The following is a 24,119-nucleotide window of genomic DNA, read 5'->3' as shown; positions in this document are numbered from 1 at the left end:
TCTTATAGGTGCCCGGCTAGGTAAAACGAAAAAGAGAGGGCACCTAGATGGGGCTGAAAAGGGGAGCCATGTCGGGCGTCGTTTTCACAGGTCCTCATATTGTAGTTATAAAAGAAGTAAATACAAATCACTATTTACGTCTGACTTCTGTTGAGCATCTTGATTCGATTGGTGATACTGAATAGTAAGGGATATAGGTGAAGAATAGAATGAGTATACACTCAAATGCGTATAGTAGGTCTATAAGGGTCACATGTGGACTGGATAACCCTTGGTACCTAGGACGTGAGCCTCATAAAGCGGCACCCATAAGAGTCCCTAAAATGCAATAGAGCGAATGTATATATCAGACTAGGTATATGATTCAACCATTCAATATATGGAGATTGCGGTTTATTTTTTGTGTTACAGTCCATTAAGGAGATCAGTCTCAAGGCCACTATCAACCATCATCTCCAATAAGAAAAAAAATATTGCAAGATCAAACTAATTTCCTCAATGAATGCCCAAAAGATACTTACTAGGTACCTCCCTTATAGGGGTTAATTGGGTGAATAGTTAAGTCGCGGTGAGGTCACTTGGGGTCCCCTTTCAGGGCAAAAAAAAAAAAAAAAAAACCCTTGCTGAATCATTCAATGTGAACTCCAGGGCTCCAGAATGGTCCCGGGGAACTTGAACTTGAACTTCACCACTCCATACCTAATTATATTCATTCTATCCACTTCACCCGTGATCCCATTTCTTTCTGTCCTTATAGGAGTTCATATCCCTTGAAAGCGTGAAGTTCCCAACTCCCGCGTCCCCACCATTCCACTTCCTTCCGCTCGATCGCGTCTTAGTCTCCTGCAAACTCTTGAATTGCGCGTAACCGCACCTCCGCAAACTCAACAGCTGGATATCGCTTTCCACTCCTCCTTTTTCTTCTGATCTCTTTTGTTCTCTCATCTCTTCCTTGAAACCGACATACCTGCATAAACCCCTTCATCTCAATTTCCTCAATTCTGCCGTGCCGGGACCTTCTCGGTCGCATGTGTTCGCAATAGCCGAATCACCACGGTCAAGGATGCTGCTTTCTGATCGCGCCACGGTCTCTGGCGTGTAGCCAACCTCTCACCATGTCACGCGCCTCGGCTGGCTTTGCAGACTTTTTCCCCACCGCCCCATCAGTCCTTCAGCAGAAGCGCTTCAAGACAGCGCAGGAAAGACGGAAATTACATGTCGAGGGTGATCAAATTTCTGAAAGGACCCCGGATTGTCCAGTGTCTCTTTCCCCGAGCACACCCGCGGCCGTTGGGACACCTCTCAAACCCGATACAGACGAGGGGGAGCTCGCACTCCATCGGTCCCCAACGAGCTTGAATTGACCATTCCCGCTAAGGCGAAAAGCGTGGAGGATCGGAATGGGCTACCTCCACCACCCACGGCAATTCCCATCTCATCACACATCGATACACTGACACCGCTCACCAATGCGGAGTCATCACCCCCTTGCAAATTAACTAGTCCCTCACAGTCAAAGATCGCAGGCGGAGGTTCTCCGGGTACTTCTTCCAGGCCGAATCCCGATATCACCAAATCTTCCATCACTCCAATCCACACCCCTCCGACCCCTCAGTCGCAAACCCGACACCTCGAGCTTCGTGTGAGAGGCTGCAAGGTTGTGTACGACCCCGATTTGGACAAGCGGACCTCGTCAAAAGAAAAGCGGAAAAAGCCCGAGTATGTGGAGATCGTGAATAATGGTCAAGCAGATGCACCACCCGATCCGCGTCGTGCGATTGCCAATTATACCCGTGGATCTGGCTGCAAACAAAAGACAAAATACCGACCCGCGCCTTACAATTTGAAGCCATGGTCATACGACGTGGCAACGAGCATTGGCCCCGGCCCCCAATACAAGTTGTGGTGACGGGATTTGACCCTTTGACCCCGATCGCCCCGATCAGCGCGCTTTTCGCAAGCTTTGGAGATGTGGCCGAAATCAAAAACCGCACAGACCCTATCACCGGCCGGTTTCTGGGGATCTGTTCGATCAAATACAAAGATAGCACTTCAGTCCGGGGAAATGGCCCGGCGTCAGCATCTAGCGCAGCCCGGCGTGCATACTTCGAATGCAAAAAAGAACAACGGATTGGCACACGCAGGATTAGGGTCGAGCTGGACCGCGACAGCATTGTCTCAGATCGAATGGCTGCGAAAGCAGTCGAGTCCCAGCGACTGGCTTCCAAGAATACCCTCCCGCCCGCAAGCGAACCGAGACCGGATCTCCAGATCAAGAAAAGCGAACCACCACCGACTGCGCCAAAGGGTCCCTCGGGCAGGTCATCCCTACGGCCGGGGGTCGTTATTCCAGAAGGTCCTAGGGCCGGTCTTCGGTCGCCTGTTGTACAATCATTGGTCGAAGAAACTCCCATCTTGAGTCAGATTAAACGCGATCCATACATTTTCATTGCGCATTGTTACGTCCCGGTCCTCAGCACAACAGTTCCGCACTTGAGGAAGAGACTAAGGCTCTTTTCGTACAAGCATATTCGTTGCGACAAAACTGGCTACTATATCATCTTCGAGAACTCACGCCGGGGTGAGGAGGAAACTGAACGCTGCTACCGACTATGCCACATGCAACCCTTGTTCACCTATATCATGAATATGGAGAGCCAGCCCTACGGGAACCCAAATTACGAACGAAGCCCCAGCCCCGAACGTCTTCGCGCCGAACAACGAAACAAGGCCGAAAAGGATCGGACAAGGAAAGAGGCCGAGTTGGATGTCGAAGAAGAGAAAAAGCAGCGTGCGCTTGATTTAGATCCATGCCGAGAGGTATTGTCTATCATCATTCGCGACCTGAGGGACAAGCTTCTCGAGGACGTGAAGTCACGCATAGCTGCTCCAGCTCTCTACGACTATTTGGAACCGAGTAAACATGCGTCTAAGAGGGAAAAACTGGGTATTTCGGACCCCGAAGGTACAAAACGATCTGTTTTCCAAATCGACAGCACCCCTGGCTCTCGAGGTGAAATGTCTGCCGGCCGAGACCCCCTCAGATCATCAAGTCTGAACGTCCTTGCTCTTCCTCGTATCCGAAAAGCCCATGGTCTTGACCATGCGGGTGCTGCCTTCCTAGATGAACGGCGCAGGCAACCATTACGAAAGAAAGAAGTCCGGCCCTTGTATCATCGCTTACAGCAGTTGCACGACGATGAAGATTCGGACGACGAGCAGCGCACCCCTGCTACTAGGGATGCCGATGAGCGAGAGAGCCGACCCCCTAGTCGCGCAAGTTCAACGACATCGGAGTTTGAACGCGATGGAGGATACCAGTCAGACGACATGGGATCGTCTCAAGAGGCCGAAGAACGCAGTGCTGAAGATGTGGACGATTTGGATGCCACAAATCAAATCAGCGATCTCTCTCATGAACTTCAGGTGTCTCCGATGTCAAGCAAGAGAAAGCGACTGACCGAAGATGAAGAAGAAGCACGAAAGCGGCAGCGACAGGAGGATGAGCTATTTGGCATTGACTCGGAAACCGCCGGACTTGAGGATGGGACTAAAGACCTGGAAACACCGGCGGCCATTGGCGATGATCTCGCAGAGGATGACGACAAATTACCAACGCACGATCAACCCGCAGACCAGCTCACTGAGCTTGTCTCTCACAAACATCCCGATGGTGATGATCTTTCCATCAGCGAAACGTGGGAAGCCGAACCTATTGATGAGCCGAAAACGGAGATTGAATGGGGCGTTTCCAAGGATATGCCCCGGGCTACGGTGGAAGACGATGAAACTATGGTGCTTGATTTGGATGGTTGGCAACACCTGGTCAAGGATGATGAGGATCTGCGATTTTTGCGAGAAATCCTACTGGATCAGTCAGAATCGATTATTCAAAATCTTGCTGCATGGGGTTGGAAACAGAAGGAGATCAAAGCTCTCAATGGTCTCGAAACTGGCACAACCCAGAATGCCATCAGTATTCCTGGCTATTATGTGCCGAATACCACAGGAGCTGCGCGGACGGAAGGTCGCAAAAGGATTCTTGAGGCAGAAAAGTCCAAATATCTGCCCCATCGGATCAAGGTTCAGAAGGCTCGTGAGGAGCGTGAAGCGAATGCAAAGGCAGATCCACAAGCAGCAGCAGCGGAAGCTGCCAGGATTGCCGCCGCTAAAACAATATCAAAATCGACATCCCGGTCAACGCGAGTCAACAACCGCCGGCTCATTGCAGACATCAATGCGCAAAAGCAAGCCCTTCCCACTGCAAACGGCGAAGGAGATGTTCTTCGATTTAATCAGCTTAAGAAGCGCAAGAAGCCTGTGCGCTTCGCTCGCTCTGCCATTCATAATTGGGGCTTGTATGCTGAGGAAAACATCACTGCAAATGACATGATCATCGAGTATGTCGGAGAGAAAGTGCGTCAGCAAGTTGCCGATATGAGAGAAAGACGATACCTGAAGAGCGGAATCGGCAGCAGTTATCTCTTCCGAATTGACGAGAACACCGTCATCGATGCCACAAAGAGAGGAGGAATTGCGCGATTTATCAATCACAGCTGTACACCCAACTGCACTGCTAAGATCATCAAGGTCGATGGCAGCAAACGGATTGTGATTTATGCGCTCAGGGATATCGAAAGAGGTTCGTGAACTGCGCTTGCTTCATGGGAAAATACATGCTAACAAAATCTATCAGATGAGGAGCTTACATACGACTACAAATTCGAAAGAGAGTGGGACAGCGACGATCGAATCCCCTGTCTCTGTGGCTCAACGGGCTGCAAGGGATTCCTTAATTAAACCCACTTTCCAAGATCTTTCAACAAAATTCTTTGGGAGGTTTCTTGGCTCTCTTCTACCGGGTGGCGTTGAATTAGGCTGGCGTTTTCAGCGTGGGAGCATTGACGCATTTATCAATGGCAATCGTGATTTCATAAACTACAGACTCTCTTGTACAATATACCAATTCCAAAAGAATTTCGCCTGTTTTCCGTTTCGAGTCATGGCCCTGGAGCAAAGTCCTCTTAGAAAGCAATGTGAGAGCGTAGATGTGTCAAATCCCAGAAGAACTCGACTCAGATATCTGATAACCCTGGTGCCACTGCATAGGGTACTTTTTCGAAGAGAAGGAAAAGGAAAAGAGGAGAGACTGGTTCTCAAAAACCGCATCCTAGCCCTGGGGTATCGATTTGCGAAGCAATTTGGGTGAAAAGCGCATGTGGGATTGTGTTGTTCAGACTGGAAAGAGACCTCATATTAGCAAAACGAACAGCCAAGAAGAAAAACAAAAGACGGATATTTCTTACCAAGGTGGCTTGGAAGAAGGAAGTTCGCAATTCCTTCCTTAATCATATATGAATGACCGCAGTTTCCGCAGGTCAATTTCCCTTCCGTGACGTGCGTCTCAAGTAGCAACCGGTGCAAGTCCTTCAATGTCTGCTCGTTGTCGAGAGCCTCGCCCTCGGGTTTCGAGTCCGGAAGAGTTGGGAATCCAAGCTAAGAGCGCAAGTGTTAGTTTATTTGTAATTCTCGGTAAAATGCTGGATACCTAGGTATACTGTCGTTGGATGTTGGGGTTGGATTGTTGTTCATACCTCGTTGGAAATGGTGCGCAGGGCTGCCCAGTCAATGCGGGGAAGGACGTTGCGGATGAATTCGGGCTGGAAATCCAGTTCCTGTTGCTCTAGCTCGGCATCGTTGAAATGTAATGGGAATGAGGCTGGTGATGTCTTGCAATCCTTCACGGCGCATGTCACGAAATTGGCGGTGATCACTTTCATTGTGGCGGGTTTGGGGCGGGGATTGCTGGTAGATTGTTCGATGCGAAGGTTCTGGGGACCTTGGTCAATATGTTGAGATTGATTGGATCTAGACGGGATATCAATTCAAAGGATTATGAATAACGTCGGTGGTCCCCTCCGAGGGAGAAAAAAAAGAGCCCCACGGCTTATCGGATATCATGTGATATGGATACCCAGACTACTATACCAGTTGATGTTTACTTTGAAATTGTATATACATTGTCTTACAGACAAATTTCCTAGATTCATACTGTATGACTTGATTAACTTTGATTAGCCTTCATTATCTATTATTCAGTTGTTCGGATCCTTCAACACGACTTATTTGATCTGGACATCCACTAGATCTAGATCGTCAATGTCATTATCGCCAAGGCACGAATCCGGGTCAAGTTTGTCTCCGTCAAACAGGAGAAAGATATCATGGTCCACAGAAATATTCTGTTTGTCTCGAAAAGCAGAAATGAGTCGCGAGATCAGGGTCTTTTTTCTTGCTTTGATTCTGAAATCATCGTATCCAGGACTCCTCAGAATAAGTTTCATTGGCTCACCCTGGTCATCTTCTGGGGATTGCGACGCTGTAGGGGGGCTTGTCATTATCAGGCGAGGTAATTCGCTGATTAACCGGAAGAGGTAGATCGGTAACCGCTTCCATATGTATGCGCAGCTCTTTCTGGTCTGCAAACGAGTCATCATCAATGCCAGGGATCGCCGCAGAGTTCTTCCCGGGGTTTATATTTAGACTCCTGCAAGTTGTCACGTCGAATAGACGTCGGCCCTTCCAGGTCAGGTAGATTGATGCCTGTATTTGGGGATCGAAATTCTGGCGATTGCACCATGCCAACCGCACATCTCTTAGCCGCTGTGACATTTTGCGATGGACAAGTAATGGTTTGGTATTTGCAATTTCAGATGAGATCAAGATCTGAACAATCGGGTCATCCGCTGGGACTTCTGCCGGTTGAACAGGCAGAGGAGTTTGAATAGGTCGAGGAGGTTGAACAGGTTGAGTGCTTCGAGTTTCCGAGTCATCCGCGAGGACAGTCACTGGTTTAACTGGCAGAGCATCTAGTGGCTCCGGACCACTGATTTTCTCCGGTGACTGGGGCAAGTGGTTTTCTGAGCTGCATTTCTGAGTTGTCTCGCGTTGTTTGACGGGCTTGACTGACTCGGGTGAGGAATTATGAGGGGAAACCGAGAGTTCTTGTGGCTCTGGTAGCACAATTTTGTTGCTACCGACCTCGCAGCTCACATCTCGCACCAGACTGCTATCATCGCGCCCTTTCCTCTTTTCCCTAGAAACTCGGCGCCGCTTCTCTCGTTTTGGGTCTTCGGTATCCTCAGTATCTTTGGTGTCTTCGGTATGTTCTGGAATTTCTGGTGATTTCGGTTTGTTGTGTGCTTCACGGTTCGCAGCAATAATATCAGAGTACGTCTGTTCTGATCGTCGATAAAAATCAGTGCTGGCTTCTTCCGTATTCGTGATTGCCCATGAGGGCTTTTTGAAAAAGCTCATGACTCTTGGAACCGGAATTGGTGGTCAAACATGCAAGTATGGTAGGATGACTGAACGGATTTAGAGGTGACTCGTGGGGGCACTTGTTTACAATCAGTGATATGTTAGTGGGAGAGTAAAATGCACGACAAGAGCCTTGGACATAAGCCAAACAATTGGCAGTTAAGTGAAGGGAACATGCATCACATCTTTCCGGACTTGGAATAGGTGCAGTGGGACCTCGAGGAACACCGTCCTTTTTACCGCCTACTAAAAGTGCACTTAGCGCTCTTTCTGTCAAGTGGAATATTTGACAATGTAAGACCTATATTTTCTCGATTTCTTATGGATTGACCTCATATAGCTCTGGCTAGCTCGTGTCTTTCAAAATCTAATCATTTCAACATTTTGAATGTTGTTTGCATAGTTATCAGTAAAAGGTACACTATTTTATGACCGGCAGTACCGGCAGAATCTAAGGGCGGTGTACGATTCCCTACGAAAACTTATCAGCGGATCCCGCCCCGCTTGCGATAGTCTACACCCTCACCGCCTTCCTGGTCTCTCACTTTCGAATGCTTCATCCCTCCGCCCTACTTTAAAGCACATCTCAACCAGGTACGTCTCTCCTTTTTCCCTTGGACTATGCTCTAGCTGACACTTAATAAATTTCAGACTACAACATCAATATGGAGAACGCCCCAACTTCCGAAGGGAAAGACCCCTCTGTCTTCTTGAGTGAGATCATCGGTGCGCCTGTGATCGTGAAGCTGAATTCCGGAGTGGTATACAAGGGTATGGGCTCCTATTTGAATTTCCAATGGCTTCCCTTCTAATGCGCTTATAGGTGAATTGCAATCAGTCGATGGATACATGAACATTGCCCTCGAGAAGACGGAGGAATATGTGAACGGAAAACTACGACGAAACTACGGCGATGCTTTCGTGCGTGGAAATAATGGTTCGTCAACGCTTTCTTTTCTTCCAATCGTATGACTTGCGCGATGGATTTCTGACCAGCGTCTACAGTACTCTACATCTCTTCCAGTTAAATCCAAAAATACACTGTTCGATGTTATCGATTGGGACCACCTATGACAGCTTGCAGGTGGATAAGAAATGCGCGCTTTGAGTGCCACCGCAATGATTTGGATTCTTCTAGCTAATAGGGGGACAGCATACTAGCCTAGGCGGTGATTGACCAACTCTTCTTATGATGTAGTTGGCGAGACTTGCGGGCCTGGGGTTATGGAGGCTACTTGCCCGGGGGCTCTTTTTCTCCCTGCTTTGTACTGAGCTGAAAATTGGTGCCTATGACCATGAGCTCATCTTTTTTGCCCAGCGACTTGGTAATATTTTCTGGTGATGTGGCGATGTGCCATTTGACCTTGTGTTTTGAATGGCGCAAAGTGCATTCGCGCAGTAATACATGGCATTTTATCCCGCTACAGCTTGATTGTCTTACCTACATACATAAGGTTGGGAATACGTCCCCGGACAGGTTGTACCTCCAGTATATTGTACCTTTATTGTTACCCCCGCGGCCGGAGCCCTGATAGGCCTTGATTAAGTAAGCTTTCCCAGGTCCCCGCGGTACTTTTTAAAGATCTTTCCTCGCGCCTCACCCAGGTCTTCGGAACTTTTTTATCGTCACCTGCGAAGATGTTACAAGCAATCAAGTTCAGCAAGGGTAACCTTGAGATCCTGGATCAGTTACAGCTTCCCTTCGTCGAAGAATACATTCCCATTCGGACTACAGAAGATGGATGGCACGCAATCAGAGATATGAAAGTCCGCGGGGCACCTGCTATCGCTATCGTCGCAATGCTTGCCCTCGCCTCGGAACTAACCTCTGCTGTGGATGGTGACAAACTTTCACAATCATCAGAAGAGGTGTGCCAGTATATCACAGAGAAGCTTGCTTATCTTGTGACGAGTCGGCCAACTGCCGTCAATCTCGCTGATGCTGCGCGCAAGCTGGAGACCATAGTGGTCAATCGCACGAAAGAATCGGGCTCTACTGGCCAAGAAGTCGCAGCCGCGTTTATTCAGGCGGCGGAGGATATGATGGGAAAGGATCTCGAGGATAACAAGAGAATTGGGCACAATGGCGCAGAATGGATCGCCACTCATGCGGCCAGAGGAAATTCAGAAGTTGCTGTGTTGACTCACTGCAACACTGGGTAGGGCCGATTTACTACGTTATCCATTATCCGTCGTATCTTATCACTAACCCTAAATCACTAGCTCTCTCGCCACTTCTGGATATGGCACCGCATTGGGCGTGGTTCGTTCGCTAGCCTCGAAAAACATCCTACGTCACGCTTATTGCACAGAGACTAGGCCTTACAACCAGGGGTCTCGCCTTACAGCCTTCGAGTTGGTTCACGACAAAATTCCAGCTACGCTCATCACGGATTCTATGGCGGCCGCTTTGCTCGCAGATACCCAAGTGGGTGTGAATGCAATTGTGGTGGGAGCTGATAGGGTAGCAGCAAATGGTGACACAGCCAACAAAATCGGCACATATGCCCTGGCTGTCTTGGCAAAGTACCACGGTGTCAAGTTCCTCGTCGCAGCGCCACTCACAACAATCGATATGGCCACAAAATCAGGAAAGGACATTGTCATTGAGCAACGTGCAGCATCCGAAGTGACCAGCATCAAGGGTCCCCGTGCGGGCTCCGAGGCCACCGACCAGATTGCGATTGAGACCGTGAAAATTGCCGCGCCAGGGATCAATGTCTGGAACCCGGCATTTGACATTACTCCTGCAAGTTTGATCGATGGGATTATCACAGAGATTGGAGTTGTAGAGAAGGGAGCCGATGGCCAGTATCACTTGGGTGGGCTATTTGATGGCTCTGCTTTTTGATCCTGATCTGTGCCCAGTTGACTTGGGTCTGTCTCATCGACAGATGTAGCCTCCGCTGCAGCAGTACCCTGCTTTTCGAAAGATGCCAAGAGTTCATCGACTTTGCTTTCAATTGCGTTGAGATGATTCTCCAAGGCGGAGGCAGTCATTTCACCCCTAAATATATGACGTTAATATCATGAATTTATTGATATAAGCTATAAGTGGGCTTACGTACTTTGCGAGATCTGCGAGTGCCTATATTATGAGTTAGCTATCCAATCTTGGGCCAGTTGGTAGATGTAAGAGGGGCAATGTTGCCTAGCAGCATAGTTCAGGAAATAGATGCTGCTTGCGAGCGCCCAAGTAGGAGGACTTACTTTCGCCATATCAAAGTCTGCCTCCGGCTTGGACATAATGAGCGTTTAAGGGAGTATTATTGCTGAGTACAAGGGAGTTTTGAAGACAAGATTGTCCGCGGGCCTGCAGGTGACGAGCGGGATGTCCCCGGGGCCCATCCACACGATTAGTCATCCCGAACCCAAGATAGATTCCCCGATAAGAAAAGAGAAAAAAAACCTCTTCCTCACTACTATCACTACTGTACCATCCACGTCTCGTCATCATGGGTGTTCAAAAGAAGACTCGCAAGTATGCGCTGGCCAAGAGAGCTATTTCCATGCGCGACAATCGCCTGTTCGTCACAATCATGAAACACAGCCTTGTTGCAACTTGCTAACAGCGGTTATAGGAAGCAAAATCAAGACAAGACCGAGAAAGGCAAAGAGGCCAAAAAGGATGATCTCGTTAAAGAGGCGTAAGGATATTGTGTAGCACTATCGCAATAACCATACTGACAATTCCGCTTCTAGCCCCCAAGCTCCTTCGTCAATGTTCTTCCAGTTCAACACGGCCCTCGCCCCCCATACTCTGTGCTGGTCGATACCAATTTCATCTCCCACACTATTCAGCACAAACTCGAGGTCATTCCAACTATGCTCGATTGCTTGTACGCCAAATGTATCCCTATCGTCACCGATTGCGTACTTGCCGAGTTGGAGAAGCTTGGCCCGAAATACCGACTTGCCCTTCGTGTAGCCAAGGACCCTCGATTCGAGCGAGTTAAGTGTGACCATAAGGGAACCTATGCCGATGACTGTCTGGTCGACCGTGTTATCAAGCACCGTGTCTACATTATCGCCACAAACGATCGTGATCTCAAGAGACGTATCCGGTATGTAACCTACATTTCGACGCCATTCCCACTGTACCAGCCAAATTCTAATAACTGTACTAGCAAAATTCCTGGAGCACCCATCATGAGTGTCGCTCGCGGCAAATATGTGATTGAACGACTTCCCGATGCCCCCGAAAAATGAGCGCCTTGAACGACATCCTACCCGCCAGTCGTCTGTCGCTATTGCGACCACACATGATACCCACAAAAATTTCCGTTTCTTTCTTTGCCAGAAAGTTGTAAAATAGCATAAACAATTTTCGCTTCCAGACACCAGGCAAACAACCAATCACAACACGCAAGACCAAATTATGCCGTCAATCGACTGTATCCGACCAAACAAAATGACTGCACCGAGAACCAGCAGCACCGCTCCTCCCAGGGCTGGTTCTAGTGCTTTAAACCTATGTGCCAATGGAATGAATCATTTGAAGGACCCGGGGCTTCTCAGGCAAGGTTATACAGTGGCATATTTATGTCTTCTCCATCTATAGTGACCACCAACGCAAATGTCATTGTATTCTACAAAGACGCCTGGTTGTCGAATCCCTAGCTGATCATAGTCATTCACCCGAGGGCTCCTGAGCCATGCTGTCTTTCCTTTGTGAAGCTCGTAGTGTATTTGCGATGTATATTCATATCTATTAACCATATGTCTCTATCAATTGGCGAACCGCATGCCGGACATGACGAGTGTTGGCAAAACTCTCGATCATTTTCTGTCGCGACATCAATATGTGTAGTGGGGGTAAATCCGCAAGTAGTGAGCTGGATTCAACCAAATCATCACTAGGAGCTGCGATATCGAAAAGCTGCTTCAGTATTCGCAGAGAGTATAATGCAGCTTGGATTTGGGCGAGAAGGTGAATGTCCGTCCATTTGGTACTTTGCGCCATATATCCCTTTGTAAGAAAGCTCTCCAATTCCTTCGCACTCGGAACTGTAGTTGTGCCGGCTCCATCACGGTAGATATCGGAAAGAGCATACAAAAACCAGAAGCTCTCAGGTGCGAGACCTTCGTCAAAGGTAGCATGTGCATGGGCAAGGCGTCTCCGGACGAGATCCAGGTCGGAGGTTACGGCCTTTGTTCCGCTTAAAGTGATCTCCTCGGCCACGATCCTTCCACCTCTGCGGACAAATTCATGCACAGCCGCAAACTGGTTGGCAGCAGGACGGGAAATGTTGAAAAATGAGTACCCAAGGGACCTATAGGTTCGACCTTGTTCCCAGGCACATCGCCTGGAAGAGTCTTCGTTCAGAATCCCGAGATAGACGTGTGGCTGTTCGCCCGAACTGTAGATACCGGGAAGTTCATACTGCCAAAATAACTCTGATACTCTCGGATCCATTGGTTGTGTGGACTGCCCTGCGCCACGTATCACCTCATTATCTGTGTCCTCGGGTTGATACTCTTGAAGAAACTCCAGGTATTCAGAGGAGAGCTCAGTCGCCTCACTGCTCTCCTTAGCTATCCTAGTAAGTTCAGCAAACCGCAGGTGATGATTTTTTTGCAATTCATAACCAAACCACTGAACGCTTGGGATGCCCAATCGGCCGGAAAGCGAATGAGGACAGATTCTCAGCCCCCGAATATCCGGGTCGGCCGGATTCCAGACACCTGAAGACGTTTGCACCGAGTCCAAAAACAAGACCGCGCCATTCTCGCCAAGATCGTGAAGCAGGAGATCCGAATCATCTGTCAACACCGCACAGCCGGTAAGTTTTGCCACACGAGCACACTCAACATCAGCTTCTCCTGGTACCATGACGGTGATATCGGCCCAGGGGTAATCAGTATCGGCGACAAGACAGCTGACATCATCGTCAACCTCTTTCTGGATCCGTTCCTTGGTCCATCGGGTCTGCAAGTCCTCAAAGACCGCCGATACCATGAAAGGGTTCTCTGGAAGACCCTTCCGTCGCTGAGGCAAGCCTCGACTGCACCAGACCTGTCCTCGCTTAGTCGGGATGACATCGCGACATTTGGGCGTCGCAGGCAGAGAGAGATTCCGACGGGCCAATTCCAATCGATGCCGTAATTTTTCAATTCTGGAATAGCGGATTGGCCGCTTTGAGACGGGCAAGGCACCATCAAAGCATATCTTATTTCTAAGTAGCAAAGAAGGAAAGAAGAATTGATATCAGAAGATAACTGCACTGTGTTCAGACTAGTGTGGTGGCTTACATGTTAACCCCCATTCTGGTTAATTGAAGAAGGAAGCTGATGACCCCACGACTGATTTCATCGCAGGTTGGCTGGTAGTCAAGGACATCGCTGCTTGGGTCCATCCAGCCCAGGAGTCGGCGGTATACATGGTATACTAGACTGGGTCCGTCAATGACAACGGCCTGCACGCGCGGAAGTTCTGAATCGATTGCCCTCCCATCTAACAAAACACTTTCGGCATATGGAAGGAGATGCCTGGTTAAGTGAGGGATACCCATAGCCAATGTGTGGTAGAACCCTTCTGGTTGTGGTGGTTGTTTTTTTTTTTTTCCTTCCATTTTTTTGTATTAGTCAGGGATGAGGCGCCGGTTCCAACTTTAGACAAAGGCAACGATAGTCACTTATACAGCCTTGACATGTCTTTCTGGTCATCTTCTTGGTGGTCTCTTTATATGCCGTATGTTTTAAAATATTTTCGTCCTTATTGGTGTTGTAGCTACAATACAGGCGGCAAAAATAGCTTAATATGTGCAAAACAGCCTTTTCATGTATAACCATTGATATAGATTCGACGTAACACGCATGATAGATAACAAAGAAAGAAAACAAAAGGCACTGATGCTCCGAGAAATATTTATGCTGTAATTATGGATCTGTCCAATTCAAATTACCGAGCAGATCGCAAGAACCCAACAACTCCGCGACAGTAGCCCACCAGCTCAGCCAGGCGCTTTCCCTCCCGCTGTTGCTCAGCAGACCAAATTGCTAGAGCCTCTTGCAACAGACGATACTGAGGCTCATCTTGAGTAGAGCTGAGACTCACAGTGTCGGCGTGGATCTTCAAGAAGACCGCCATCCAAGCATTAACAAGCTCAAAGTCTCTCTTTGACTTCAAGCGAGCAGTCAGGGCAACAACGAAATCGGACAACTCAGAGTGTCCATCACGTACCCGAGGATCCAGTGAGCGAATCTCGAGGTCTGCTTTAGCCGGGGATAAGGTCTTGAGATGGTCGATAAATGAGCTGAAGTCACCGGAATCATGGCCGGATGCCAATGATCGAGTGAAAATAGATTGAGGAGCACTGGCGGTTCCGCCATTTTGCAACCTGGCAATCCGCATCCTTTCAGCTTCAGCAATTTTGGCCACTGATGCCGCGTCGATATCCTCGGTGCCGGGGATTTCGCTGGCGGCCTCGGGCCCACTGGAACCGAGGAGAGAAGGAAGGAAGAAAGGTGCCTTCTCGGGTGCCTTGGGGGCTTCCTTGGGACGATTACGTTCCTATTGAACTGTTAGCTAGAGACTTGCACTTGTGCAGGAATAAAAACATACCCGTATAGTATCTAGGTGAATCAATGACTGCCATCTGCTCTTTGGGACAAGACTCAGAGTCATCATGTCGTGTTGTAGTTGCTCCGTCGCTAGTACTGGGCCATCTTCCTCATCTAGCTCGGTAGTATCCACAAAGGCAGCTTCAATAAGACCAGCACCGCCTTCTCCTGATGTTGCCGGAAGGCCAACGTTCTCAATAACGTTCTCATCCAGGTTTTTGGTTGACACAGGCATGAAAAGGCTGCGGTTGCTCCACAGACTGATGCCAATGCTACCAGCGTGTGCAGTGGCGAGGAATTCACCGGTTGGTGACATGGCCAGAGCGACACATGTGCTTGAGACGCGGAAAATGTCAACCAGGTGTCCGGTGGGCATATCCCATACGCGTACCACTGAGTCCATGGAGGCAGCAACAATCCATCGTCCATCATTCGAGAAGATGAAATCGTTGACTTGACCGACGCATCCCCAGAACTCACGAACGAGCTTTCTGGTCTCGAGATCAATCACACGGATCGAGAGGTCGTCACAGCTGAAGGCGACTAGTTCGCTAGCCTTGTTATAACGAAGTCCAGTAATGGCAGCCATGGGGTGCCAGTCTAGTTCATCGATGAATTTTCCAGAGAGAAGATCCCAAAACTATATTCCAGAGAAGGTCAGTTTGTGAATTCCGAGAAAGAGAAGGGAGTGGTGGGGCGTACCTTGACTTTGCCATCCAGGCCACAGCTGACAACGGTACGGTTCAAGCTGTCGATCATCAAGCCAGTCACGGCTTTAGTGTGTTTAGTAGCCGCAGCGATCGAGGCCTGGACATTGGATTTGATGCCACGGCCAGCTTGGGGGCGAGCCGGGAAACTTTGTCGATGCAGACCAGACTGCATGTTGAACATGTCAATAGAACCTCCAGCTGATCCGATGACAGCGAAAGTACCACATTGTGAAACAGTCACGCTCTGTGAATAATGAATTAGCAAAAGAGAACAATTGCTCAATCACGTTTAAAAAACCTGCGTACCTTGACTTCTGTTCCATCACTGGTTGCAAACGCCCATCTACCTGCCTTCTTCTTGCCCCAGAACCAAGTACGTGCAAACTTATCACCTCGGTGGCCAGTGACCACGCTTTCCCAACCGGTTGCATTGGAAGCATCGGCGTTTGTAACCTTGGGGTTCGACCAGATTGGACCAGAAGTGGTGACTCCCATTCCGCCATCACGGTTAAGGCTGCAGGCAATGCATGTAACCTCGGGGGCCTTGAGATCCTCTGTATTTGAGATGTTTGATGGCCCTCCCTTCTTAGCCTTGCGCTCCAAGCTACCCTGCGAGATCTCGGTATGCTGGCTGTCTTTGCGCAGACTAAGCCCCCAGAGACTGCAATCCTTGCTTGCACTAAGAAGCCACTTGCCGCCAGACTCGGAACCATCTGAAGAAGTCGGCAGGAAATCGAGAGCGCTGACGGCAGCAGAGTGTCCATTTCTTCTGTGAAGAGGTCTGGGAATGGGCGAAAATGGCGTTTCGTCAAAGATCCAAGTCTTCAAAGAATTGTCATCACCTGATGACACGAGCACTGGCTGTCCATCCAAGAACTCAACACGGTTAGCGCCCATGGGCTTTTCGCCGCTTGACACTCGATGGGCTCCACGAAGAATGCCTGCAATGCGACCTCCATTATTCAAGTCCCAGAGTGTGATATCCCCGCTACCACTTGACGCTGTGGCCATGACACCCGAGCTACGACCATCGTGACCAGCACCCAATCCGTCGCCGCGGAAAGTGATGGATGTTACCGGCAGACCACGGGATGATGCGTTTTTGAGAGACAAAATCAGCTGGCCTGAGCTAACGTTCTGAATAGCCAACGCACCGCCCTTGTAGGCAATAGCAACAAGGGATAGAGCAGGAGTTGGGTGAATCGCAGTCACTGGCCCAGCATCTGCCGACAAAGGAGGCAATGTGTGAAGAAGCTTTCCACTGCGGAGATTCCAGATATCGACCGCTCCGTCCGATCGGCCCACGAAGATCTTGTTCAGATAAGTCGGCATGTTGCACATTACCCCCGCGTAGATCTTCTCTCCAGAGGAACCCTGTGGGCGCAGACTGGCATAGTGCTCGTATGTGCTCGTTTTCCAAACCTCGAGGCCGCCGGTCCAGCAACCAACCACCCATGAACCAAAAACCACCAAGCGCTCGATAGGTCCCTTTAGGTCTGCGGGACTCTCAAGGACTGCAACTCTTTTGCCGCGCTTGAAAACCCAGATGCCTCCGGGGGCCTGCGAGCGGAGATGGCCCCAAGCTGCGAATACCTTATCCTGCCACGCACATGTTGCCGTAATGATCTCCGGTGTTTGCGGTCGACTCAGAAAGATGAGGTTCAAGCCTCGGCGCAAATCATAAGTCTGCAGCGAGTGTCCCACGGAGGTTGTGATTTGAAAGGTCGATTTACCCAGGCGCACCGATGTAAAGGGAACGGGTGTTGGCGACACCAATCCTAGTGTCTTTATAGCGGCAAGTCAGTTTAGATAACAGAAGCAATTCAAATGTGTTTCTTCAACTTACACGGAAAGGAGCAAAGATTTTGGAACCACGTGTTCCAGCCTTAACCTGGGATACTCGTTTCTGCCTCTTCGCAAGAGGCAGATCGAAATTATCGGCCGCAGAAGGCATGATGATATCGAGGGACACACTGACGACAATGGATATCTTGGAGGGTCCAAAGTAATCAGAAGAAACCCCTCAACTTTTCAAGTGAGAATTCCGTTCTGACTTGTTCACCAAGTCAATCACGAAAGGTATCCTAGTAGTCCAAGTCGTCTCACTAGCTTTGTCTTTTTTTTTTCCGATGTTTTTTTTCTGCCCCGCCTAGTCCTGCATGTATCAGACCGCCTTCAAGCAGGTGATGTACATTTTCATGGGGTACAGAATACCTTTACATGTGAAAATATCTGGAATTTACTTTTGATCTACCTTGATTTAGTATGATTCTACAATTGTCAATGATTTCAATATATTGCGTTCTCTAAAACAAAATCATTATTATCTTATCGGAGACTCCTTTGTACAGTTGAAATGTTATCAAATAACGTCATCATGTATTGGAGACTTCCACAATAAGTACCAGGTAGATGGGGCATTTGTACTTTTGGATCTAGTTATGCCGTAGTCTATAGGAATACGAGGAGACCCAATGAATCGAATATACAATTGACGTACCATTTCTAGCCCATTCAGTCTAATAATAAACGAATTGAACAAAATTGAACCAGCAAAATGCCCGTTATCTCTCTCCGCCTATGCAAATGCGGAACCCCCCATCATATATTTGGTAATACAACCTTGGGATCCCCAGAGCTTCCACTTCTCCCTCCGCGAATTGCTACTACTCAAAGAATTTCTGCTTCACTAAATCCCACATCCCATTGATCAAAATTAAATTTGATGCGATCGAATTGGATTTAAAAACACAATACTGCCCCAGGCAATTGACCCCTCATATGGATGATGCCGCTGAGCACAGCAACGGCTCTTTTGCCGATGCTGGACCTTTGAGACCTGCAGAACCCATCCACTCGTCGCCGTTACTTGATATGGACTCCGATAACAACGATATAACGCCCACGGGGCCCGTTCCAGAACCTACATTGGTGCCAAATAAGCCTACGTCACACGCAAAGTCGGCCCAAAGCCAATCAGGAAAAGCCGATTCTGGATTTGACACTCGCTCTACCAGTCGAACGGGACAATCTACACGCCCTTTAGGCCACGCATCTCGAAGATTCAGCGCAAGCACGGCTGCCAGTACAGCTGCAAGCTCTATCAGTGAGATGGAATCCAGCTCCCTGAAACCATGGAGGATCGGAGTCTGTGCCCTGGATGTGAAAGCACGCAGCAAACCGAGTCAGAATATCTTGACTCGACTCCAATCAAAAGGCGAATTCGAGGTTATCGTCTTTGGAGACAAGGTTATTCTCGATGAAGCTGTCGAAAATTGGCCCGTGTGTGACTTCCTGGTCGCTTTCTTCTCCGATGGATTCCCCTTGGACAAAGCCATTGCCTATGCTAAACTTCGCAAACCGCTCTGTGTCAATGACCTGCCTATGCAAAAGGTCTTGTGGGATAGGCGGCTGTGCCTGAGGATTCTGGACCATATGGGTGTTCCCACTCCGAAGCGGCTGGAGGTCAACCGCGATGGTGGTCCGGTTCTAGAATCGGCAGAACTCGGGCAGCATATTTATCAGTTGACCGGCGTGAAGCTCGAAGGCCCAGAGAGCGGAATTGGTGGCGGTGCCCCTCAAACCAAGAGTGTTTCAATGTCCGAGGATGGCGAGGCCCTGATCGTTGACGGCAAAGTCTTCAAAAAGCCCTTTGTTGAAAAGCCTGTCAATGGTGAGGACCACAACATTCACATCTACTTCCCCAATGATCAACAGTACGGTGGCGGTGGACGAAGACTATTCCGAAAGGTCGGCAACAAAAGCTCGGAATATGACCCCAACCTCACTGTTCCAAGATCTGTCACCGAGAAGGACGCAAGCTATCTGTACGAACAGTTCCTCAGGGTTGATAATGCAGAAGATGTCAAAGCCTACACCGTTGGACCAAACTTTTGTCACGCAGAGACGCGCAAATCGCCCGTGGTCGACGGTCTCGTTCGGCGCAATACCCACGGGAAGGAGGTACGATACATCACGAAACTTGGCAAGGAGGAGGCAATAATCGCATCGAAAATCTCCAATGGATTCGGTCAAAGAATTTGTGGCTTTGACATGCTCCGCGTGGGAGATAAAAGCTATGTCATTGATGTCAACGGCTGGAGCTTCGTCAAGGACAACAATGATTATTACGATAAGTGTGCCAACATCCTCAGGGATATTTTCTTGGAAGAAAGGCGCAAATGCGAGGGAATATCAGAATCGTCCGAGCCTCCATCACCGGACATGGGCTCATCCTCTTCCAGACGGAGCACGACAGGATCTCATCGCCAAGCACTGAAGACATTGCTGAAGTCTCCTAGCACTTCCAGACTTTACGGCCAAAGTCAGAAACCTACTGAAGCCTCAGAGTCATGTACTCCATCAGTAGCGTCGTCTGGGGTAGAGAGTACCGATATTGGTGCTGCTCTCAGCAAATTGAATTCCCGGGAAGCCTACACTACTAGTCGTGGCTATAGTCCCTCGAACACGAAATCCCCGGCTCTTTCGGTGCAGCACGCCAATGACGAAGCCCTTCCGCCTCTTCCTGCTTCCAAACACTCTTGGAAGCTGAAGGGCATGGTGGCAGTGATTCGACACGCAGATCGAACACCGAAGCAAAAATTCAAGTTCACTTTTCATAGTCAACCTTTTGTGGATTTGCTGAAAGGTCACCAGAACGAGATAGTGATCAAGGGGGAGGATGCATTGTCCAGTGTTTCTGACGCCGTCAAGGTGGCTATGGAGAAGGGCCTCGAAGACATGGAGAAGCTTCAGTTGCTCCGCGCATCTCTGGATAAAAAGGGCGGCTGGCCTGGTACCAAAGTACAGATCAAGCCAATGTTCCGGAAAAGAAAGCCAGAAGAAATGGGAGAGCAGGGCCCACTGGAAACTTCAACTCCATTACCTGAGAGCAAGCCCAGTGAAGAGCCCCCTGCACCTGCACCCAATGAGGGAGAGGGACTCACGCCAGAGGACGAGGACTTGCGCAGATCACAGACACGAAGTGATTCTATCTCAGGTGCGACTTTTTCTCGGTTCTCTGCCGCCGAGAATGACCTGATCCTGGACAAACTGCAGCTTGTCATCAAGTGGGGTGGTGAGCCCACACATGCTGCACGTTATCAATCGCAGGATCTTGGACTGAATATGCGGGATGATCTCAAGCTGATGAACAAGGAGGCGTTGAATAACGTCCGTATATTTACCAGCTCAGAACGTCGAGTGAGCACCAGTGGTGAGCTATCTTCCTTCCCAAGACCTACATCAAGCTAATAACTCTTAAAGCACAAATATGGGCATGCTCATTTTTGGACCAGAAGGATATCCCGGAAGACCTGATACAAGTTCGGAAAGATCTGCTTGACGATTCAAATGCCGCCAAGGATGTCATGGATAAAGTCAAGAAAAAGCTGAAATTGCTTTTGCGGGAAGGGTCTGCGCCTTCACAGTTTGCTTGGCCCAAGGACAGAAACATCCCAGAACCTTCGGTTGTCCTTGCTAGGGTAGTTGAACTGATGAAGTTCCACCGGAGTGTCATGCGACACAACTTTGAGAAACTCGACAGCGCACCGCACATATTCCAGACTCCATCCGATGACCCTGAAATCCAGAGCCAACCACCCCCCGTGGATACTGATATATCTAGCATCCAGGGCCGTTGGTGCGCGGGTGAAGATCCCCGACTCTTCAAGGAACGGTGGGAAAAGCTATTTGCGGAGTTCTGTGACACCGAGAAAGTCGACCCGAGCAAGCTTTCCGAGCTATACGACAGTATGAAATTCGATGCACTCCACAATAGACAGTTCTTGGAATGGGTCTTCATGCCTCAGGACAGTCCCCGTGACTCTGTTGAAGAACAGAAAGGCAAGAGCGCAGCACAGGTAGACATGAGTGTGGAGGGGAAATCTGGACAGGAAACCGTGAACGAAAAATCCGAAGAGCGCACGGAAAACCAGACATTTGCCCACCGCTTTGGGTTGAAGAAACGCATCCTTGCTCTCGAGTCACTGCCCCACCTGCGGGCTCTAGATGATTCATACGATCATTACTTCAAGCTGTTCCCTGGCTCCCAATCCTCCAAGTGCAAGATGGATGAGCGGCTTTCTCAGCTCCGGGAACTGTACAAGCTAGCGAAGGTTTTGTTCGACTACGTGACGCCTCAGGAATATGGAATCACCGATAGCGAGAAACTCGAGATTGGCCTCCTAACCTCTCTTCCCCTCCTTCAAGAAATTGTTCGAGATCTAGAAGAGGTGCAGGCTTCGCAGGATGCCAAGTCCTTCTTCTACTTCACCAAGGAATCTCATATCTACACCCTCTTGAACTGCATCTTGGAAGGTGGAATTCAAACGAAGATTGCCAGGAGTGCCATCCCAGAACTTGATTACCTGTCTCAAATTTGCTTCGAGCTATACGAAGCGCGGGACAGTGAATCTGACTCCTACTCTTACTCCATCCGCATCTCAGTCAGCCCTGGTTGTCATGCCTTCGACCCGCTTGACGTGCAGCTCGATTCCAGACACTCCATCGGCTGCACCCCACGCCGAAGCCTAACAGCCCATCAGGATTGGAAGGATGTGATTGAGACGTTGAAGGCGAAATTCAACACGTAAGTTGTATCCTACCTTAACCTCCCTGGACTTTTACTGATTATTGCACATAGTGTGGAACTACCGAAGACTTTCATCGCGGTAAACCTCAGTGACAAGCACTCTCACAGTTCATCGTCGCTCCCGCGTGGTATCTCCCCAGCCCAGGACTAAGATCGATATTTCGGGAACATTGTATTTGTGATGGCTATTTTTTGTTTTAATTTGTGACCGATACATTTAGATAGAATTGCCTCTTATGTAGAACTGCTTTAAGAAAGCTGTATCATGTATCTAGTAAACGGAGGACCTATGTATGAATTTCCTGTTCCGGTTGGTTTTTTTCCCCTCCTTGGGTTTAGTCCCCTAATAAATACACCATCCTGCAATCTTCCTCTAGTGCTCCCCATATAAAAGAACCGACTTGGCCATTCCTACTCAAATACCCAAGCCAGTACACACTCGGCCAAGCCCGGCCAACCCCTGTGGGGTAGCGGCCAAGCCTGTGGAGACAACCGCACCAATTTGGTCGTACTCTTGGGGTAAAAGAAGGGCACGAAGTATGGAGTAGCGTAATAGAAATTAAGAATCGAATAGACCAGCTGGGTCTGGCGGCCGTTCTCCCCAATAACCCCCGGAAAGTCACTCGGATCTTCGCTGATCTCCAGGGCTATTACATTTTTATTGGGTCAAATTTGTCATAGAAGCTGCAATTTTTCCCTCCATGGCTACGAATAGGCACGATTTCCTCGGGAATCTAATTTCGCTCGGGCTTGTCCGGGTTTGTGGAAAGAATCTTTATAAAGTACCTTTCGCTGAAATGTTGAAAAGAAATCTTGGATTTGTGATAGACTTGCTTGGGCCTCATTCTCCATATATCGATGTTATCTGACGAAATGTCTACCGTGAAGGAGGATGAGACACGGGTCTCGAGACCGAGTCAATCTGCCAGGAAGCCCGGTGCTCATTTAGCAAACCCTGTAAGATCCTTCGATGACTTGAAGTTTTAGGTGCAGGGTACATACTAACATGCCAATCTTCGGTCACATAGGCACCTTTAGCGATGGGTGGTTTTGCTACCACTCTGCTATCTGTGTCTTTGGCTATGATGAACTTCCGTGGTGTCTACACACAAACTATTTTCATGGGTGATCTTTGCTTTGTCGCTGGGATCGGTATGCTCATTTCCGCTCAATGGGAGATGGCCCGAGGGAATACATTTTCTTATACAGTTCTTTCTGCCTATGGTTCGTGACGACAACAATATCCTATTTTGCTATTCAAGGAACTAAATATTAACATTTCATGGTTGCAGCATTCTTTTATGGCGGTTACGGAGTAATTATGATTCCCACATTAGGCATCGTGGATGCATATGGCGGTTATACTCCAGAGTACCACAACGCCCTGGGTTTCTTTGTCTTGTGTAAGCGCTATGCTTCCAAATTATATTCCTTTGGCTTTTTCTCTGATATTCTTTTCTCTAGTATGGGCGGTCTTCAACCTCTTCTTTCTCTTAGCCAGCTGTGCTCTGTGAGTTCCTTCGACTCTAAATTTCTCTAATACGAAAGCTAATCCGGTTGAACAGGAACATTGTTTATATCCTTCTGTTCCTTACACTTGAGCTGTGTCTCATTTTCGACGCCGCGTCTAGCTTTGTCCTGGCCGACGGGTTGATCGACAAAAGTGCGAATCTCATGACCGTTGCCGGTGCTTTCGCTTTCGTTTCCAGTTTACTTGGATACTATTCTGTTCTTCATTATCTGTGTGAAGACTCTCTGCCATTCTCGGTTCCGATGGGCGACACTTCTCGGGCTTGGAAGCGTTGGTGCAAAAAGACAACTCGGGAAGATTCGAAGGGTCAAGAAGAATTGGTGTGAAGGGAATCAAAGGTTATATATAGAAAGTTCTATTACACAAAGTCTGCTTTATACATCTAAAAAGAAGATCCAAAAAG

The 24,119-nt window shown here is 48.8% G+C and overlaps 10 protein-coding genes across 10 annotated transcripts; 6 read left to right on the top strand and 4 right to left on the bottom strand.

Annotated features, from left to right (window-relative positions):
- Window positions 1-1,115: 1,115 nt before the first annotated feature.
- Window positions 1,116-4,800, top strand: set1 (histone methyltransferase SET1; the record flags this gene model as incomplete). The annotated part of the gene is made up of 4 exons (XM_056871816.1): window positions 1,116-1,261; window positions 1,318-1,793; window positions 1,850-4,642; window positions 4,697-4,800. 4 exons carry the CDS (start codon window positions 1,116-1,118, stop codon window positions 4,798-4,800), a joined length of 3,519 nt encoding a protein of 1,172 aa, XP_056729536.1.
- A 368-nt stretch (window positions 4,801-5,168) lies between these two features.
- N7487_004068 (RNA methylation protein TRM112) lies at window positions 5,169-5,869 on the bottom strand. The gene is made up of 3 exons (XM_056871815.1): window positions 5,595-5,869; window positions 5,307-5,496; window positions 5,169-5,238 (listed from the first exon to the last, which is right to left on the bottom strand). Exons 1-3 carry the CDS (start codon window positions 5,778-5,780, stop codon window positions 5,234-5,236), a joined length of 381 nt encoding a protein of 126 aa, XP_056729535.1. The 5' UTR covers window positions 5,781-5,869; the 3' UTR covers window positions 5,169-5,233.
- A 253-nt stretch (window positions 5,870-6,122) lies between these two features.
- Window positions 6,123-7,317, bottom strand: N7487_004067 (small ubiquitin-related modifier domain-containing protein; the record flags this gene model as incomplete). The annotated part of the gene is given in 2 exon segments (XM_056871814.1): window positions 6,123-6,474; window positions 6,488-7,317. The coding sequence occupies 2 exon segments, from the start codon at window positions 7,315-7,317 to the stop codon at window positions 6,123-6,125; spliced, it is 1,182 nt and encodes a 393-aa protein (XP_056729534.1).
- Window positions 7,318-7,985: 668 nt separating this feature from the next.
- N7487_004066 (U4/U6-U5 snRNP complex subunit LSM6) lies at window positions 7,986-8,348 on the top strand (the record flags this gene model as incomplete). The annotated part of the gene is made up of 3 exons (XM_056871813.1): window positions 7,986-8,091; window positions 8,144-8,257; window positions 8,326-8,348. 3 exons carry the CDS (start codon window positions 7,986-7,988, stop codon window positions 8,346-8,348), a joined length of 243 nt encoding a protein of 80 aa, XP_056729533.1.
- A 610-nt stretch (window positions 8,349-8,958) lies between these two features.
- N7487_004065 (S-methyl-5-thioribose-1-phosphate isomerase) lies at window positions 8,959-10,171 on the top strand (the record flags this gene model as incomplete). The annotated part of the gene is made up of 2 exons (XM_056871812.1): window positions 8,959-9,479; window positions 9,544-10,171. The coding sequence occupies 2 exons, from the start codon at window positions 8,959-8,961 to the stop codon at window positions 10,169-10,171; spliced, it is 1,149 nt and encodes a 382-aa protein (XP_056729532.1).
- On the bottom strand, window positions 10,135-10,566 carry N7487_004064 (uncharacterized protein; the record flags this gene model as incomplete). Its single annotated transcript, XM_056871811.1, has 3 exons — window positions 10,135-10,327; window positions 10,389-10,408; window positions 10,531-10,566. 3 exons carry the CDS (start codon window positions 10,564-10,566, stop codon window positions 10,135-10,137), a joined length of 249 nt encoding a protein of 82 aa, XP_056729531.1.
- A 209-nt stretch (window positions 10,567-10,775) lies between these two features.
- N7487_004063 (rRNA-processing FCF1 family protein) lies at window positions 10,776-11,529 on the top strand (the record flags this gene model as incomplete). Its single annotated transcript, XM_056871810.1, has 4 exons — window positions 10,776-10,846; window positions 10,902-10,967; window positions 11,031-11,384; window positions 11,448-11,529. The coding sequence occupies 4 exons, from the start codon at window positions 10,776-10,778 to the stop codon at window positions 11,527-11,529; spliced, it is 573 nt and encodes a 190-aa protein (XP_056729530.1).
- Window positions 11,530-12,031: 502 nt separating this feature from the next.
- N7487_004062 (rRNA-processing protein UTP21) lies at window positions 12,032-17,591 on the bottom strand (the record flags this gene model as incomplete). Its single annotated transcript, XM_056871809.1, has 7 exons — window positions 17,440-17,591; window positions 15,900-17,378; window positions 15,586-15,837; window positions 14,885-15,523; window positions 14,226-14,833; window positions 13,573-13,809; window positions 12,032-13,436 (listed from the first exon to the last, which is right to left on the bottom strand). The coding sequence occupies exons 1-7, from the start codon at window positions 17,545-17,547 to the stop codon at window positions 12,032-12,034; spliced, it is 4,728 nt and encodes a 1,575-aa protein (XP_056729529.1). The 5' UTR covers window positions 17,548-17,591.
- A 783-nt stretch (window positions 17,592-18,374) lies between these two features.
- Window positions 18,375-22,336, top strand: N7487_004061 (inositol polyphosphate kinase VIP1; the record flags this gene model as incomplete). Its single annotated transcript, XM_056871808.1, has 3 exons — window positions 18,375-20,808; window positions 20,859-22,182; window positions 22,237-22,336. The coding sequence occupies 3 exons, from the start codon at window positions 18,375-18,377 to the stop codon at window positions 22,334-22,336; spliced, it is 3,858 nt and encodes a 1,285-aa protein (XP_056729528.1).
- A 722-nt stretch (window positions 22,337-23,058) lies between these two features.
- N7487_004060 (GPR1/FUN34/yaaH) lies at window positions 23,059-24,042 on the top strand (the record flags this gene model as incomplete). The annotated part of the gene is made up of 5 exons (XM_056871807.1): window positions 23,059-23,142; window positions 23,214-23,409; window positions 23,478-23,588; window positions 23,650-23,695; window positions 23,751-24,042. 5 exons carry the CDS (start codon window positions 23,059-23,061, stop codon window positions 24,040-24,042), a joined length of 729 nt encoding a protein of 242 aa, XP_056729527.1.
- Window positions 24,043-24,119: the final 77 nt, after the last annotated feature.

Source organism: Penicillium crustosum, assembly GCF_028827405.1.
Source record: "Penicillium crustosum strain IBT 35664 chromosome Unknown utg000002l_segment0_segment0, whole genome shotgun sequence".
NCBI lineage: Eukaryota > Fungi > Ascomycota > Eurotiomycetes > Eurotiales > Aspergillaceae > Penicillium > Penicillium crustosum.
The sequence above is the reverse complement of the archived record's forward strand: the minus strand, read 5'-3'. Positions and strand labels throughout refer to the sequence as shown.